The 20,008-nt window shown below is 40.5% G+C and overlaps 1 protein-coding gene across 1 annotated transcript; it reads right to left on the bottom strand.

The window, feature by feature from the left end:
• Window positions 1–3,959: 3,959 nt before the first annotated feature.
• Window positions 3,960–19,590, bottom strand: TSPAN8 (tetraspanin 8). Its single transcript, XM_037389241.1, has 8 exons — window positions 19,384–19,590; window positions 14,545–14,607; window positions 11,732–11,860; window positions 11,016–11,090; window positions 10,823–10,930; window positions 8,999–9,145; window positions 6,834–6,917; window positions 3,960–4,251 (listed from the first exon to the last, which is right to left on the bottom strand). Exons 1-8 carry the CDS (start codon window positions 19,441–19,443, stop codon window positions 4,198–4,200), a joined length of 720 nt encoding a protein of 239 aa, XP_037245138.1. The 5' UTR covers window positions 19,444–19,590; the 3' UTR covers window positions 3,960–4,197.
• Window positions 19,591–20,008: the final 418 nt, after the last annotated feature.

Here is a 20,008-nt window from a genome sequence, read left to right as displayed (position 1 = left end):
TCATTCTTCTTTCATTTTTCAAAATCAGATGCAATTTTTGTTTGTCTATATGCCTCTCTTTTTTTCTTTGTTGTTTTTTATTTCCAGTAATGGACTTATAAATAATCTCTTTGTTGTTTATGGCATTCCTGACATTGCTTTACTGACTCATATTACTATAAACTATAACTTTTTTTCTTTTTCTACTCATGCTGTATTTTCCCCCCAAATGCAATCCCTACTGAGAACAACACATTCCCCTGAAATCCCTTAAATGATGAAACAAATCATTCTTCAGAGACAGTTTGACCCAGGTGCGATATCTTATCTGTTGCCACTAAATAGCTGTTTGGCTTTGACTGGTTTGTGTTAAAAAGACTTGGGTTTAAGTTGGGAATTTGCTCTCCTAGCAAAGGCAGGGACACGTTGTCTTTCTTCATACCACTCTTCTATACTGTTTAAGATTATAATGATACATGCTTTTTCTCCCTTTGCTATTCCAAAGCACTAAAGTCTTGGCCATGTGTCTTTCCTCTGTATGCTTGATTTTATTGGGTAACATTGAGAGGTACATAACCTTGGATGAGATCGTTGTGAAAAAACAAAACCAACCTTCCCCAACACCCCACAAAAGAAAACTCTTATGGTTTTATTGTTCTATCGAGGATTTATTGTCAAATTTCATTTCAGCAATTCCAGACATCATGATTAAAAAGTGTATGTGGGCTCAGAAAAATGTCCCATTTTTATTTTGAGTCAACTGCAAACTCAAAATGTTCTCTGATAAAAATACCAAGAGAACTCCATGAAGGACTGGTGCTGAGATCTCTGTTACAGCATCATGGCTCTGAGAGGGACATCGCTGCACAGCAGATAGTTCTCATCCTACCAGCCCAGAGAGTAAGTAGGGCTCATTTCCTCGCAGGCTGGATTGTGGCTGAACAAAAAGGTCAATGAATCAATGAATAATCAATGCAGCTTCATGGAATATTACGCTAATGCTCTTTCCTGGCTGACCACTGCTTCTATTGGTTTTAACAAGTTCAGTATTGTAGGGTGAGATTCATTCACTCCAACTTCACCTATCTGCAATGCAAATGACTCATCTAACCTCGCTGGACATCTGTTTTAGAATGAGATGGCTCAAATCCTAGATGTGCTTATTTCTCTTCATTGATTATAAGGGAGTCCAAATGGTTAGCTCAGACATGGCAGTGGATGTGGACTAAATGATCTTTAAAGGTCCCTTCCAACCTAAACCATTCTGTGATTCTATGACATGAATTTCTGCTTTGTAGAGTTTTGCATATGGCCAGATGAATCCGATCCAGACAGATTTCTCTTTGTTTTGTGCTTGGTATTTTGCTGTTTCCTTTGAAAAAAAAAAACAGAGGAGAAAACTTCAGGAGGCTAATGAACGAGTAAAACAAGTTTTGCAACATCAAAGGCAATAGATGTGTTTTAGAGGCAAACCCACTTCTGCAACAAGTTGTAATATTCTGACTGACTTCATTGGTTTAATCCCATTGAAAAAGTCATGGTAGCACATAATCATAGTACTTCAGTTTTCTTCCTTAGAGCTTTAGGAAATAAAGACAAATTGCCTAAAATAAACAGAGGAACTATTCACCTTAGCTCCAAGTGAAACTCTTGTGTCTAAGTTCCTTGCTGAAGACATTTTGCTGTTGATTTTAATGGCACCACAGTTTTAACAAAAAGTCTAATGTATCATAGATCATTATTTTGATGAAGGGGGAGGATATTTTGAAGGCTATATGCAAAACCAGGCTAAGACAACCAAAATTTAGATGTATTAACAGCTTGCTTTTATACAGCTGTATCCCCCAGAGTAACATACTGGACCAGGCTGGTCTCCAAGCGTACACTGTGCTAGTCTCGTGTCAATGCTTATCACAAAAACACAGAAGTAATATTCAAATTTACAGCTGCCTGAAGCTAGCTACTTCTGGCAGCAAGGGTGAGCAGTAACTTCCCCTTCATATAAAACCATCAGGCATGCACAGCTCTAAGTCCCCTCTCTATGGGACACCCTCTGGTCCTTCATTCAGAAATGAGAACATTCCTTCCCATGGGAAGGAGGAAGAGGAAGATACAATCCTCTCTGCATTTTGCCCTTCCACTCCCAATTTTTTTCTGCAGTAATAATCCAAATGTCCCACTGCCATCCCATGATCTGAGTGTTTTGGGCTCAGCTCCCAGGATTTCAAATCATGGGTAAGACATGTAAGACAAAAAACAGTCTGGGGAGGTGGAGGAATCAGAAGCCAGCATTTCTCCGTCCAGTGAGTACGGCTGGGTTATGGAGTCATGCTTTTTCCTTGGTCCAACAAAGTCTGAATTCTTCTGGCACAGTTTCTGAGGCTCAGCAGAGGGAAGAGCAAGTGCCAGAACTGTCTGTAGCTCAATGGCTTTCCTGGGAGACACACGAATTTCTGAAAGCAGCTCTCACTGCTTGGCTCGATGGTCTGAGAGAAAGGGTCTGAGGGAAAGGGTGTGGGGACAGGGCAGAAACTTTTCCTCTGGGTGTGTTTTAAATGAAAGTTGTTGCTGCAGATGAATTTCACCTCTAACCAACCCCGTCAGTGTAACGCATGGGCAAAGGCCTCTGCTCAGGAAAAGCTTGTAATGTATTTATAAGCCACAGTCACATGGCTATGTCAAGATGGGAGCAGCCTGGGTGTGCTTTGAAACAGTCGTGGGCACTTGAGGGATTTCAAGATAGAAGAGCATGGTATGTGGTTTTCTTTTCAGAGCAGCTGTCTGAAGGTGTTTAAAGTTGCTCCTAGAGATGAAGATGGGTGCCCAGCAGGACTAGTGAAAACAGCTAGCCCCCAACACACAGCAATGAGGCTGTCGGCGGGCTGTGGAGAACCTCAGCACATCCCTATGGGCATCGTTAGACATCTAAATACCTTTTAAAAAATGTGCCTCCTGAAGCTATCTACTTTCTGTCAGGGAGCCACTTGGGCCAGCAGCTCCCTGGGGGCCATGACCACATGAGCTCCCCTGCGGTGGCAGGGCCAGGCCTGGCAGCTGGGGACCCTCGCACCGCCCCAGCCATGGGCAGGGCAGCCACGGGGGCACTGGGGCAGACCCAGCCCCTGGCATCGGGCACCTCCCGGGGGATGGGCTGAGGCCAGCCCATGGGTGGGCCCAGCTTTGTGGGACTCCATGGCTGAGCAGGGCAGGGCTGTGGGGACCTGGAGACTGGCCCTGCTGCGGTATCACTGGGGCAGGGGCTGACAGCCCCAGGGGGCTGACGTGGGGTCCCAGGCTGTAGGCAGGGTGGGGAGAGCCCCAGGGACCTGGGTTGGGACAGGTCAGGGACAGGCAGGGCTGTCAGTGCCTCAGGACTCCAAAACTTGCAAGCGCTGGTCGATCCAAAGGCAGATATGCTTTGTATTGCTGCTGCTGAGTTACCATCCGTGCCCTCTGTTGTCCAGCCGCTGCTGGCAAGCCCGCTGCTCATCCTACGCCGGGTGAAGTCTCACCCACATGACTTCTGTGTGCAGCTTGCCTCCACATGGGCTTGGATTTCACACCGATGCTTATTTGCAAAACATGTGCCACTAAATACAACTCTCGCATGCAATCTAAGCATCATTTGGGCCTGAGAGTGACCCTCTCAGCTGCTAGGATATTCATTTAAATGTCCCTGAAGGGAGATGCGGCTTTCCTATTTGGATGAGAGTTAGTCCCCGTGCTTCTCACAAGTAACAAAGCCCTGACCATATATACCATATTAAGTGTCAAATTGACCTGTGACACTCGTAATGAAAATACCCTGCCCTGCAAGCAAAGCTGCCCGGCGGCATGTGCTTCTCCAGACCAGTCAGCCACTGCAAGATCATTTACAGCTGTTGATGGTGACTTTGCTATGGGTGGCGTTAACACCCATGGTGAACTTGGGATCTCAACATGACTTAAATGCTGTCTTCAGATGAAATAAACTCCTCAGAAACACTAAGAAAGATGTTTATTGCAAATAAAAATTCATATTCACATAATTAAACCTTACAAAGTATAAGGAGGTCCTTTTGTAAATTATGAAGCGTCCATGTGCACAAGAGCTGCCGCTTTCATCAGAACAGCTGCATAGGACATGCATATATTTATCTGAATATGCCAAGCCAAATACCCTTCTATCTACAAAGGTTTTGATTTGGCTGGTGACATCGTTCTGACACTTCCATAGTTTCATTTTCTCTGGATCTGGCAGTACAGGCTCATAGAAAACCCCAAACCAAGAATCTGTAAAACAAAGACATTTCTGGTATTACTTGGCAGTCCTGGAAATCCCAAGATACAACTGATACACAGTGGGAACATTTTGTTTGCAAATGTCTTGGATTTACATGCAGGCTAAATCTGCTTACAGAAGATTTTTTCCATTGTAATTCTTAAAGAACATGACTCTAGATTATAGCCATTTTAATGAAATCAGTATGTACCACAGGTAAGACTGCAGACATGATGGAAAACTTCAATTTGTTTAGAAGATGGATTGCCTCTGTGGACAGGGAACCCTATAACTCTGGAGGTTTAAAATGCAATTGTTAGCTGAAATGGAGCAGCAAACACTGAGAAGTTCAAGAAATTCAGACAAATATTCAATATTTTATTTTCTAAAAAATTTGGAGGAACTTTCTGATTTCATTGTGTATTCTAAGGGTTGTTTCTCTTTGAAATCTCCCTTCTTTTCCGCTGTCATTCTTATGTGTAAAGGCATACATGTGTATATGTATGCAAGCACACATCTATACACATACCCCACCATACTGATTAGCAAATGATCATGCAACAAATCTTATGTAATGTAACAAATCAGTTACATTTTGGGATAGAAACACTGAGTCCTCTAAAGAAGCTGTTGCTTGAAATATAAAATTCAGTAGGGTCACCTTCTGTAATGAGAATTACTGGGTGAAATTCCACAGCCTGTGAGAGACAGCTGGCAAGATCAGAAGATCAGAAAGCTTCCTTCTGGATTTAAAATTCACCAGTCTCTGAAGGTGTTTCACAAAAGTGGAAACTGTCCAGTTGATGCTTAGGAAGCCATGAACACCAGCATGATTCATTTATTTAAGGAAGAGACAATGGAGAGCATACAGGACACAGGGCTACAGCTAAGACAAGGGGGTGGACTCACAGCTGGAATAAGCCAACAGGGCTTCCCTGACATACCAGGCCCACATTTTCACTTGTGCCCAAGTGAAACTGGGCCCTTCTTCTCAGTATACTTTCCCATAATACAGCAAGGTGAAACCATTAACAGCCCACAAGTGGCATAGGGGAGCAGGCACATGGGGGAATGCTGTGGAAGACCATTTTTCTTTGTCCACTTCATTTAATCCGAGGTTTTCCAGAGCAGAGATGGTTGAGCACTTTGCTTTTGATATGCAATTATTTGATTTTAGTATCTTTGGAAAGGCTAAATATTTATCAAGTGTAAATTGCCAGCTGACAATTTGTACCAGCTGAGGCTCATACTGTGTATTCATGTTGTTTTCTAATCCTTTTATGACTGGGAGAGGTAACCACCACAGAAAATGCCAGCTGGAGAACAGGGAAGAATGGTGGCTAATGAACTAAAGGCCACAATTCGTGTAACTGCAGTAACTAGAGCAAAGTGACTTATAACTTACCTTCAGGATACAGATGCAATTTTACATTTCTATTACATTTTTAGAGGCCTTTTAATATTGGTGTATTTCACCTATTTCCCCACCAATGTCTACATATAGGTGAGAGACCTGAACCCCCACATACAGCACCTTAAATAAGAAGAAGGCTGTGCCAAGTAAGAAGTTAATGGCCTGTCCTCTCCCAGTGCTGCAGCTGCCTAACTCTTCCCCACTTACTACTATTTTCCTGGAAATGTATTTTTGAGTTAGGTCTCTTGCCCACTCTTCTACCACGAGGAGCAATCCTCTGCCAATGATGTTAAGAAGTTTTTACTTGGAATAACAGACTGAACTTTGCACAGCAATCTTCGTCATTTCTGCTTTTCCCTCAAACATCCATTGGCGGGGGGTGGGGGAGGAGGGAAACCACAGAGGAATAGTGAAAAGAAAGAAAATGACCAAAGAAATCAGCATGATGAAATCCCCTGTTTCTTTGTCATTTTCTCCTAAATGAAGCCTATCATTTGTCAACTAGTTGACTAGATAACCTCACTGGTTTTCCTCCTCACTTGAGAGAAAATTTTGTGTGTTATTCTTCAGTGTATGATGAAGCAATTAAAATAAAGAGCTCACATGCTCTGTTTTTTCTACACACAGAAAAATATGGAGCATCACAAGTGTGCACTCAGGTACATTCATGCACCATCTTGATGGAAAAATTATGCCACAGAATAATAATTTTGTACCATAATTATTTGTATATAATTTGTACCATAAGAATATGCAGTTTAGGGGTGAAGTTTTCTTATGAGATGACTTTTTCCCCAAGCAGAGAAGGAAAAGAGGAGGAAAAGATCAGCTATTCTGCCTTGTGTCTGCCTGGGGCTGGGTATCCACACACCCCTCTGTCCACAGGGCTTGCTGTGAAGGCACAGCCTGGCTCCAGGACAGTCAAATCTTTGCAGAAAAAGTCCCATGTGATATACTTATACAGGCAGCAGGGTGGTCTGATCCCACCTGAAGATTGCAGCTTTGCCAGCTGTATACCATTTATATGAAATAACAGTAAAATTATAACTGAGGTGAGAGGTGGTTTTCCCCTGTCTATTAATTGAGCATGCCAGGTGTTTTAATCCTATTCCCAGTGTATTTCTAAGTAGAACATATTGCTTGTCAGCTACTAAATATTGTAATGTTGTATACTGGTACCTCAATAACAGCCAGTCCAAAGGCAATCCCCGTAATTATGAGCAGATGGTCTTCAAGGAATTCAATAATCACATCTCCACAAGGCTGAAAAATAAGACAAAATGATTAATTATAGGTAAGCAATATTATCCTAAGGTTATTAGGAATGCATCTTCTAAAATAATTCCTCTCATGCTCTCTCTCTCTCTCTCTGTTAAAGAAAGGCTATTTGAATTTACCCTGGCTTGTTGCTAACAAACACAGAACACAGCTACGTGTACCTTGTGCTCTGAGAAAGATATCTAGTCTTTGCCTTCCCAAATACGAAGACAAATTTAGTAGCCAACGACAAAAGAGTACAATTCCAAATGAAGACATACAGTTGTAAGGCCTAACATTTGCATGATTTTCAGCTGACAAGGAAAGAAGCATTTATTCTTACTTTCACTTGATAACCATTCGCTGCTAGGAAAGAGCCAATGCACCAATGACCAGATCTGAATGAGAACTTCAGTTTTCCACTAATCTGATCTTTGGATTTGAAACTTCAAAGTTTATTATTAGAATTGGGCTCAACTAACAGTATTTGGATACACAACCCAGCTTAAAAATTATTTGTGACCGATGTTTGGTGGTCTTGGGCTGGGGCTGAGGAGGAGGAGAGTGATCATATCTGAAGTTCTATGCAGAGCTACTCTCATTTTTGCTAAACACATACATCTGTTCTTATAATGACTACATCTTCTCCAGGCGTTGACGATACTCCTGCAAACTGTAGGGAAAGCCAAGTATGGCTTAAATCCATCAAAATTACAGTAGTGTTCCAACACTACAACTGCCTTCCCCCCAAATCTAGTTATACTCTTTCACCATATTTCCTCCCTCACAATAAACACATGGGTCTTCTCTTTCTAGTCCTTCTAAAAATCCTGTCATTTAAGGTGACTCAGAACTGCACTGAATTTCAAATCCTTTGTCCTGGATCACAAGAGTTGAATGTCTGTACTAATGTCTAACATCACCGTGAAATCTGTGTGTTCATGTGAGCGACATCTTGCACCTGCAGTAATTTTGCTGATGGCTTCTCATTTGTCCTTTGAGGGTTTGCCTGAGGCCAAAAAGACATTAAAATGTGGCCAAAACAGACTCTTTGAATACATCTTTTTTCCAGATTGGGTTCTGGCATCCTCTACTTAACCAGACTGTTCCCTTGCTTTAAAATGGTATTTGCTTCTGTGGGACTACACAGGGGGGGAATTAGTGTTCAGACAGGACGTGGCTAAGGAGCTTTGTACTTAGAAAAGTATACGACCAGAATGGACATTTGCTAAAATCTGCTTTGTGCTAGGTGCAGATTGGCAAACTTTGTACTACTACCATTCTAAAAATGCAGTTATTGTCTGAAAGTTTTCCGCTTTTTTTCATATTTTTCTTTGTATGCATGGAGTCCAAATTTCCACATAAGGAGACAGATAAATTTTGAAATTAGATCTCTGCTGCCCACCTACCAATTTTTGAGTATGCTTGCTTGTTGTCTGTCACCAGACATTTTTACCTTATTATTATATTAACTGCCACAAGCTTTTCAAAAAGCTGTAGTTGTAGGAAATTACACACTGAGTATGCTGCCATGAAGCCTACTACATGTAAGGTTTTCTTCCAGCAGATCCTGCAAAATGAGTGTGTGGTTTTTTATTAAAGGACTGTAAAACCCCAAAGGTCTTGCATTTAATGTGTTCATTTTTCAACATCCCTTAGCCGTTTGAAAGCCTCTGAATCAACATGTCTACCACCAGAATGAGCCTGGGTGGGAACACAACCTTCTGAGGGAGGAAGGAGAGTCAAAGGGTAGCTGACATGCTATTCTGACCCAAAAGCATACCCTGACCCCAAAGCCATAATAGTTTTCACCCATAGTAACCATGCTGACTGCTGAGGTTTTAAGGGGACTGCACTGCACAGCTGAAATAGAGACATCCCAGGGAGAGGAACCAGCAGTTTATTATTTCATGTACGCACAGGACTTGCATAACAGATGGCACAGGGGCAATTCTCACTAATAAAGAGAAGGCAAAACTTTGCCTTTTTAGAAAGGTACAGAACTGCTGACTATGCCAGTCACCAAAGACAACCTTGGGTTAAAACCTCTTGTTGGAAAGAAGAGTGGAATATTGTATTTTTCTCACCTTTTTAAAAATGTATTTGCCTTTAAAGTAGGTGCAGAGGTCTGATTCTCTGTCCTCTGGTTCACATTCACAGATTTTATTGCCACCAAGAGCCTGAAAATTGTTTCCCCAGTCTGCAGGTCCATTCAGCAAACCGCAGCAATGGTTCTGCAAGAAAGGAGGAAATGGGGAGATGAGGAAAAAAGGTGGTGATTTGCAGTTCAAGGAGAGTAGGCAAAGGAGCGGAGAGTAACAATGAAGGAGAAATTTCCTTTTATCTTTTCCCATGTCCCAAATCAGTATGTCTCAAACGCCCTTTACATTTCCACACCATTTATAAAAATATAAGTGCACAAGTTTAAAAAAAGAGAGGAAAAAAGACAAGATTTTCAGCATACACTGCTGAGAAAACATTAACATACTATAAAGCTAGTAATTGTCAATGGAAGTAGAACATGGAGCAACACCGGGCATAGTATTTTTTGAGAATCAAGTCTTCTTTCTGCAGGTTATATTTGCAGAAGGTAAGTAACAGCTGAGTAACATCCACATCTCACATCCTGAAAAGCCAGGCTGAAAATGTAAAATTCAGGCACATAAAACTCTGAAATCTAGAAAAATAACCACTTTGAATGATGGTTAGCCCTTTAAATTAGAAATGGACTGAGGAGGCCAGGGCTCCATTCGGGGTTTGTGAAACCTAAACCAGGTGCAGTTTCACTTCATGTTCCACTTTATTCAAGCCACTAAACCTCAGAGGTGCAGACTTGGGCTTGAGGTTTTCCCCCTTTCAAAAACCAGCTGGAAATGTTCACATAATTTTGTATAAAAGCAAAAGCCGTGGGACATCATAAAACAATCCTGGTCTATTTAAAAATTAATACAGTAATTATGGGATTTTTCATTTTGCTCACCCTTCAATCATATCTCCAGGGGACTGTTCATTCTATCAGAATAAATAAACTGGCTCAGAAGCAGAGGACAAAGCTGGAGGTAGAATGGGGAAGTGGAAGTGGAAGTAATATAAGCCACCCAAATATTGTTTCTTGCTTTCTTTTCTTTCATAGCAGCAGCCTTTAAAAAAATAGGAATTGTTCAAGCCTACCCATTCAAAGCCATCACCTATTAGGGACTAAAGCAAAAAATAACAGCAAGAACTATGCCAGCGTATAGACAGGTACTAGTTGGAGGGGCAAGGGTCTGCACCATCAATGATATAGTGAGATTCAAGGGTATTCTCTATGTGATACCCAGGAGCAATCTGGCACTAAGTGTCCACCTTTTGGGGTCCTGCAGGTGGAGGAAGCCAGAATAAGTATAAGCACAGTGAAAACAAACTTCCCTTTCAACGTATTTTCTTCCTCCTTTTTACACGATAAAGTGTGGCATTTAAAGACTGCGTAGCAATAGGATATTCCAAATGAAATACGCTCCTGAAGTTTTCCTTATCCTTGATGTAATCTTGCCTTAAAAGTACTGGATAGCTCTTAGCTGGGGTGCAACGAAGGAACAATATCCCTTCACAATGGAAAGCTGTAACAAAGAAGCAGGCAGCCCTCCCATGAAACAGCTTAGCTGTCAGTCTCGCTTGCATGTTGTGTGTCTTTGCTCCATTGCTCTTATAAACACTATTGCACAAAGAAATCAGCACAGAAAGTCCATGCTGTATCAAGAGAGCAGAAGCCCCCTGTGTAGTGTTTTAACTTGCATTTAAGTCAGACTCTTCCCCATCCCCAGGGAATAAAATTCAAATATATGGTGGAGTAGCCATAAAATTAAGCACAGCCAAATGCTAGAGGTAGAACAGATAGCAACAACCCCTGCCCTCTGTTAGATTTTAATTACCATTCTCTCAAACTTCTGGAACTTCTCTTGAAACACTTTAGCTTCTCCTGTAGAGCTTTGCAATTCATTCACCTTCTCAAGGAGAGTCTTGTTAAGGGATGTTTCAATCTGCAAGTTCAAATATTTTATGAGTTTTCAGGGTAGAAACAAAACTCTGGGAAGACATCAATGACAATGCAGAATAATACCCTACCTGAGATCTATACACTGCTCCTAAAACACCTCCTGTGATCTGAAGGATCAGGATCAGAAGCAGTCCAATAAAAAACTAGAAAGAAAACAAAAGGGGGAGAAAACCATAGCGCTTTTTGCCAAGATGAGACAATTTCTTCTAGTGAATGCTAAACTTTCATGTGCTTGAATAACCGTGTAGGTAGAATGAACTGAAGTTCCAGTCAGAGCTGCTCCAGTTAATTTTGTCTTTGATGATGAAAAAAGGGTGTGCTCAAGACAGAGTGTGTTCAGCTGGTGATCAAAACAAGGTGCACACCAGAGTAGTGGCATGATGGGCAGTGCATAGGCGAGAGGTGTTGGGCAGGAGTATAGGCAGTACGTACGTTCTAGGAAGACCAGCAAAGGGAGCAACTGGAAATTTACAAAATTAAATGGGATGGGTAGTGGGGGAGAACTGGTGAAGGGAACTTCAGTGATGCCTGGATGCCCAAAAAACTAGTGACATGCTTGAAGCCCTCTGGATCCTGTCATCTTGATGAGACCACCCATCAGTTTTTCTGCACTAGAATTCAGAAGCGGCTCAAGCACAAGGTAAGTAATGAGAACACATGATCATAATCAAGCGTTTGATTAATAGAAAAGGTCCCCATCTTCATTTGATACCACTTGCAAGGACTTTATCCATCAAACGTAACTGTGGCCTGTTAAAGGTAGCCAAATGTTTTTCTTTCCTACCAACAGCAGCATGCACCGGCTCTCCTTTATGGCACCGCAGCACCCCAGAAAACCAAGGACCGTAATGATGGAGCCCACAGCTATCAGCAGATCAACCCCTGCAAACAGGCTGGCGTCTATATCCAGCTCCTGAAAAGAGAGGGAAAAAAATCTTTCAGGAAGCTCCTCCTAAAAACTTCTGTATTACTCAAAACAAGATAATTACTTTATAACTGATAAATATATTGATTATCAACCACAGAGAAATTCTGATCCATAAATAGGCAAGTCTCTAATGCTCCTTTCTTAAATGTTTTGTTGGGGAGCTCTGTAGAACTTGGATTTTCACAGTCTTTGGTTCTGCAGAAGATTAAAGTCAACTTTGCAGAGTAAATAAAGATTTCATCTTTAAAGTGGCTTTCATTTAGTTTTCAGTCGATGAATCTTTGCTTTTTACTGGAAGTAGCAAAATTGATTGTCTTGAAATCTCCCCTACATTAACCAAATGTTAAAGAAACAAAACCTCTGTTTGTCATTAGAAGGCCAGAAACATACTCTGTGGCAGTTCCTGAGAGAACACTTCTCAGAGTGATGCTGGATATACTAGAGAAATAGATGTATTTTCCAAAGCAGCTTTTTTTTTTCTTTTTTTTTTTTTTTTTTTAGGCATGATCTCTAATAATACCCTCATAGATGCGGACTGTATTTTGATGTGTGGGACATTCAACAAAACAATTCATATACCTCAATATTATTAAATATCAAATTATTCAGTTCCCATAGGACTGCCTAAGGCCAAAGGCCAAAATAGGGAAAAATGTTCAAAGAATATTTTCCAGTGTGGCTGGTGCCAAGATTAGCAAAAATGTCTGGAAGTTGTCACATTTATCTTCTGATGGAAATTGCAAAGGTATATAGACAAGTATAATTTGAAGAATGTGTTGTTCTTTCCCCTTCCAAGCTGGACTGAACCTCCTGTTATTTATTCTTAGAAAGCTCTATTCATCTACAGCCAAATCCTTATGGTCTGTTCAATTATTACTCAAGCAAAACATACATTAGATTTGAATGGGAACTTTGCCTGTCTAGAGGCAAAAATGTGAGAAAAAACTTTCAGTTTTGGTCTCTACTCTTAATTCACAGGTTTTGGGGAGTACTAAGTGTCATGTAAGAAAACCAGTTTGGAACACACTGAAGTATGCTTTTCTGAATAGGAAATCTCCCCAAAAATAAGAAAGTATAATAGTGGTTATGGTTTTCCAAACTCCTTTGTACCATCTGAGCCATCATACTAGAGATGGTCAACCAGCAAGTATGGCAATTTTAGCTTCTTGTAAAATGTTGATTGAGGAGTGAAAGTTGTAATTCTTCCTCTTCCACAGCAGAGAACGGCAGAGCTCTCCACCATGACCTAATTTACCCTGTGACACAATGTCATCGTGAACTGAATTCTGTTGCATCCTTCCTCTGCCAGACATAGGGCATCTGGAACTGGCTAAGGGCAACAGTGTCATCAGCCAAATGGCAGGAAATATATAAAGCTATTCTCTTATCTCCACCATCATTTTATTTCCCAATGGGAGAATACTGACCTAAAAATTATTGTTCTTAACCAACGAACTGCGGTAAAGCAGCAGCAGAGTGATCTGAAGATTTGCAACTTAATCTATACTAAAGGCTTAATCTGAAAGCTGAAGAAAAATGTTTCCATGCCACACCTGGCCATTTTTTAATTTCCATGGCCAGAAAGCCTTTTTGGAAATAGAAATGTGCAAATTAAATTTTCACATTTATTTAGGTTTCTATGGCCCAAATTCACAAGAAATATACTGTTTAAACCTTGGAGTTTACTCTTCTTCCTGTTGGTACAGCAAAGCACCAATAGACAAAGATGGCACAGTGCCTTTCAGGGGAGCATCTATGAGCTGTGAAATCAGCTTCACTCAGTGGTGGTGGAAAACATGCTGCAAGTCAGAGGCCAGTGCCACTGGGAGCATGCTTGGCAAAAGGCCCACAGGGCCAAAGGGCCCTTGCACCAACAGGACCAGCCTCTGCTGCACGTCTGCAAGATCAAGGGGCCCTTGAAATTGTATTTTCCCTAGCTTTGCAGGAAAGGAAAGTCATAAATTCTGAAGTTATCTAATAACCCAGATAAAATCCAGGAGCAGAACTTGGGGACTTTCCCCTTTTCTCCTCCAGGAGGGCTGTTAGGATATTTTAATCTGAAAAAAAAAAAAAAGATTTTTGGGTCTTTCTGTATAAATTTGAGGGGAAAAGGATAAGGTGTTTTTAAGGAGCCACTCAAAATAGAAGAGAAAAATCCTTGTTCCCTTTCAAAGTTACTGGGGAAATAAGAATTGTGCTATTGAAGATACTGAGAAAGGTAAAAATATTCCCTAGAAATATATGGAAGTAACCCTAGTTATAGATATATAGATATATATGGCTATAGTATTCTAATAGGGAAATACATTAAAAAGTCTAAGTTGCATGGCTCCTCATTATTCTCTGTAACACTGAAATCAATAAAAAACCCATCATTATTTTTCATTAGAGGAGAGAGAGAGAGACATGTTTTCCAACAGAAATCTGTGTGCATCTGCAAGAACCTACATTAATAACACTAGAAGACATTTCTTGTAGTCACATGTCTGTGCTTACGTCAATCACTTTATCTGACTACCTGCACCATCTTGTTTAATATGCATTGATCTTTACCCACACAAACCACCTCAACAAAAACATAACAAATTTGGGGAAATGAGAATGAGAAATGAAAGTATATATAGTAGCTTCCACATTTTACATGGTTCTCATATGAATGCTACATTTACCTGCTGAGCATCTTTGCTAACACGTATCCATACAGAAACTCCCAAAATAACCAAACCACACACCTGCAGGAGAAAATAAAGAGTATTTAGAAAGATTAGCAATTTTAGATGAATGTTCAGCATCCAAATCGTACCAGATGCTGGCCAAAATTCTGAAATCATTTGGCTGGCAAAGTGAAAGAAACATGAATTGCTGGAGAATAGAATATTGATTCATATCCAGGAAACTTCATAAAAGTAGTTAAATCTTCAGTTATGCACCAAATCCCTGATGTTTCTACCTCAGAGGACTCTGTATAACCTTGATGATTTATACATGTGGTTGGGATGCACACAGAAATTCTGTCAAATGAGAGAGGAATATAAATTGCTATTGTATGTATATAACATGGCTGTTAAGAACATTGTTTCCTGTATAATGGAAACACATGAGATTTGATAAGGGATGTTTGCATAAATATTGTTTCTAGAATTATTCAGACTTATTCTCTAAGTCTTATTATCAGGAAAAGTTCTAAATAAAGTCTACTGTTTCTATTGCAACAATATTTGGTGATCTCTACTCCTTAGAATATTCCTCCTATAAAATTACTATAGTTATTATTTCCATTACATTTTTACAGAAAACAACCATACTCAGTCATGTATGTGTGCAAGTTAGACTGGGACGACTTGCTTTAAGATGCTGAAGTCAGGGTAGATGAATCCCAGGTCCAAACATGTTCCCTAATCACTAGTTGTGCTCCTGTTTCATTGATCATCGAGGTATCATTCCACTATGCACCAGTCACTCTATTCCTAACCTTGTCTGTGATGATAATTACACAGATTTTCTCTTTATTAAGTGCTGGAGACAGGTAATTAAGAGGCTAGTCAGGTGTAAGGATTGTGCCTATTGAGATGACTGGTAGGAAAGAGACATCACTGGGGACCAGAGACTAGTCAGATTTGGAATTATCTTCTTGTATGTCATTAACACCCAAGTCATAAATGGCACTGAAATGTTGTTATAAGCTTCCCATGAAGATTAGGATTGTACCTAAACTTTTAAAATTAAAAGAGCTATTTTTAGAGGTTTTAGATAGTTTTTCTTAAAAAATACTTTCCCCGCAAAAGGTTTCATATAATATTTAGCATCAAAGACCATAACGACTTTAGCAGATTATTTAATATGGAACAGAGCCAGCACTCAGACATGAGTACCACACATTTTCCTGCTTTAAGTAAAGCTCCTATAAGTACATTTTAAACATGAAAAGGAAAGCTGTACAATCGATGACAGCTATATCATGTTATCAAATTTAACTAGAACTCTCCACTGAAACCTTCTGAATCCCACTGAATCTGCCTAGAAACTGATGGTATCATATGACTCTATTTGGGTATTGTTCAGCAGCACTATGTGAGCCATGTGGCTACACACCAGACAACATGGGCTCACTAATGTGAAAATTTCCACTGAAGCAGCTATTGCTACAAATACAGAGTTTGGCTCACTGCCTTATTTGTTACATAGGACCTCCCATAAAAATACAGCATGGTAGTAGAGGTAAATATAGCTGAATGTACAGGAACTTATCAATCAGACGGGAATGCTACAGTATTTCCTCCATTCAAAAAAGAAACATCATTTATAAATTAAAATTTTTAGTAAGGTGTATATATTTTTATGATAAAAATAGAGTTGGTCTAGGCTGATAAGAAAAGAGCCATGTCATTAAAATCTTAATGTTTTGTTTCTGTTTATTTTCATAATATACGAAGTGTACAAGAACACATCAAGAAAAGTTTTCAAGTAACAAATCACAATGGTCCGTTCCTAAAGAGTCCAAGTTGAACATCTCAAGTTTCCTGGAATACTCCATGCTAATTATTAAATTTTCTTAAAGTTTTGACTAAAGAAACTTTAATTTCAGGAAGTTTCATTTTTAATGAGCCAGTATTTTCCAATGGAATAGAAAGAGCTGCTTTGAAAAGATCCTCACCCATTTTCCCAAAAGCAGATGGCTATTGTACTTTTGCCTCAATCCTTGACCAAGCATTAGTGACCTCATCACAGTCTCACAAGCTGACCAGGAACGAGACTGTTGTCCCTCAAATTCAATCGGTGCTTCTGTTCTTGAGCTCTTCAGTCTTGGTGTGATGAAGAAATACATCCTAGTTAAATTAATATCACCTCAGATGAGCCTGCTGTCACCCGCAGTATATCAAGACTACATTTCTCAGACACAGGAATACCAAACCTATGGGGAATTCCCTCCACTGGCACACACTTTCTAAGCAACCAGTTAACAGGTATCAGAAGGAGCTGTCTACAAAGTTGCTCCTGTTAAGGAAAACATTTGACTGAAATACTTCCTTGAGATACTTGAAATTAACAGTGCTAGGAAGGTCCTACAGGGAATGCAGTTGATGGCTCAGCATACCATCTATGCTTCTGTTGCTGCTTTCAGGGACTGAGATGTTCAGATGTCAGGTATGGGGAAGAGCCACTTCGGTTGTAGATGGGATTGCAACTCTGGTATCAACAACTGATAAAAGATCGCTCTGTGACTAATCAGGTCACCTCAAACTAGGATCAACACTAATATTTAGTGAAAAAAAAAGGTGGTAATTCTACAATTTTGCAAGATGTAGCAGAAGCTGACAAAATGAGGGCAGCAGGTGAGACTGGGTGTCCTGCAAACTCTGAAGAAGGGAAAGAGGAAAAATCTGACCTACATATCAGGTTTAATGCACAAAACTGATTTAAGGATTAATTCAAGGGCTATAAAAAGGTCCATATAAGCACCCAGCTCCAAAGTATAGGTCTTCAAAAGCCCACATTTAGCTTGCTTTCACCAAACTGGAAGAATGCAAAACTCTATGGACACACTATGGGTCTGTGGATTCCCAGGGGGCACAAATCCCATAGTGAAGACAAAGCCTCTCTGCAGAGCTGGCTTAGACTATATACAACAGCTATGTTGTAAGAGCTGCTTAGAAAAAGGCATCAGAAGGCTGGAAAGCCCATTCCTGAGCCCCCTAAGAGGGGAAACTCCCAGAGAGACTGCAAAGGGCTTAAAATGAAAGGATGTCAGGTAAATATACAACCATTGCCCTTACCTAGTTAAGGTTAAAGTCACCTTCATTTCCCACTATCGGTTTAATTTTCTACTTGCCAGCTGCCGCGTGCACCAGGGAAAGCAGCTGTGGGATCGGTGGCTGAAAAGACATCACTGTTGCCTGTACTTTACTACAGCAATTTAATGATTTCCAGGAATTAGAGAGGAATGTGAATCAAAGAATTCAGCTTCATTGTACTCCATCGGCCCATATTCCTGTTTGCACCACGTCTGTTCTTCCCTGTCTTGGTAGTGCTAAACCCTTTCCTTCAAAATAAGTAACTGTAGCTGCAATCCTGTCCCCCTCTATCCCATCCAGGCTGTCACATGCACAGCAAATGCTCTCAGCATTTTCTTCCCCAGAATAGAGTATGCCTTTTCCTACTGTTGGCATAAAGATATGTTTGGGAAGTTTGTTCCATGCCTGTTTGTTTCCTGAGCTTTCAAGACTCCCCCAGGATTGCATCCTGAGTTTTTTTCCTAGGAAACCCATGGTGCCACTGGAGGCTTTGATATGGGGCATTATTCGCATGTTCGTTCCAGAAGCAGTTTGGAGCTTTTCTAATGCTAGTCTGAGATGTTTGCCTGTGTTTTAGCTTTCAGTATATACAGATGAATGTGAACAGGAAAAACTTCCTGAGGGGCAGTAATTCCAAGTCAGAAACTTATGGACTCTTTTAAGCATCGTTGCACAAAAACTTCAACCCAGATGTCAAATATCTTCAGTCTGCCTTGATGGAGGTGGAGGAAGAAGAAGGGGAAGGCAGTCCAAACCATCACTGGCCTGTTAGGAATTTCTTTGTGAGGTTCACAAAGAAATTCAAAGGATTTTGCTAATTCTTCTCATTTTGGCTAGCCACAAATTTTCCAAGGCCACTGTCTGTGGTCCCTTTTGAATGGTGTCACCTTTTCACTTGAAAAAAATCCCTTGAGGCAAAGCCCATAATGCGGCTAGCAGTTCCGCGTCTGGTTTCAGTGAACCTCTGGTGAACCTGACACATTTCTGTCAGGAAAGCGGACAATGGGTTTGAACCATGAGAGAAATGTTCTTTAACTCAAACCTTTCCAGACCTTCCAGGACCTGAAATTCTTACAAACCAGCTAAGATGTTATAAATAGACAAATACGGTTCAAACAACACCTAGAAACCTGCCTGCTGCCCTGTGCTGTATCTGCCTTGACACAGCTATGGGCAGTGCTGTCAGCCCATACCATTTTACAAATGTTTACTGTCCACCATCAGAAACTAATTATGACACTGAACATAAAGCAAAGAACCACAAAGAAGGATATGAAAACCATTTATCAATTAGGAGGTTAAAAATGCAAGTGAGTTTTCCGTATCTTCTGTTGCAACTACATTTTCAGGACTATGTCATTTGGATGCAAGCAGCACACAATAAAAGCAAGAGAACAATGCATTGTAAGTGAAGAATCTGTTATCTTCTGACTGAAATGAGTTATGTCCCTTCATATGAGTGGCACAATATGGGTAGGGAGACAGGCACATGGCTGGTCTACTTTTGAATGTGGGGAGGGAAAGCTATTTTGAAGGAAAAAGACAAAGGGAATGGCAAAAGTTAGGCATATTCTCCCCTCATTGATTTAGAATCGTACCCTGGTTCCACTTATGTTCTATTTTCTTTACAGTTCCTTCAACAACAGCAGCTACAGCATTCAGATAATGTTGAACACATTTCATGCATCACTAATAACAATTTAAACACCAACTTACCCAAAATAGGAAGTTGAAGATGAACATGGAGTACTTCATGCAGCCACTTACACCCGCCATTTTCAACAAGCTGAGATAAAAGCAAGCACTGCAGAAGAAGCCTTTCTAAAAGTTTGACCTCGATGTAAAAGTTGTCCCTGTGTCTTCAGAAAACTTCTCAAACCATGCCAGATACAACGTGCTCTGCTACCGAAAGCAAAAATTGTGACCAAGGCATCGACAATTATTTAAATAGTTCCTATACCACAGGTAAATATTAACCAGAGCATTGGGGAAGCACTACCAGGTGTTATCACTGAGTCTCCAAACTGTTACTGCATCTCTGTACTTTCCTATGGTTCTGTTAGTCTTCTCCTACACCTCAAAAGCAAATAGATAATGCAGCAAAATCTGTCATTTGAAGAGAAAGGGGAAGTGAGCATAAAACCACTTCACAGACCTACTTTTAAGAGGTGGAAATGAATGCATTTCTTAATGCTTTTAAGTTACAGGGTTTACTTTTTTGTGTCCAACACGTTGATCGTGTTGACCCTCCTACTCCAGACATCCAACTGGCATTAAGGGATGGGTCTGTGTTATCCCAGCAGAGGAGGGGCAAGCAATCTGCTGCCATTTTCTCCCTCTC

The sequence above is a fragment of the Falco rusticolus genome, chromosome 5, assembly GCF_015220075.1.
Source record: "Falco rusticolus isolate bFalRus1 chromosome 5, bFalRus1.pri, whole genome shotgun sequence".
Lineage (NCBI taxonomy): Eukaryota > Metazoa > Chordata > Aves > Falconiformes > Falconidae > Falco > Falco rusticolus.
Note: the sequence above shows the minus strand (reverse complement) of the source record. Positions and strands in the feature narration are given on the sequence as shown.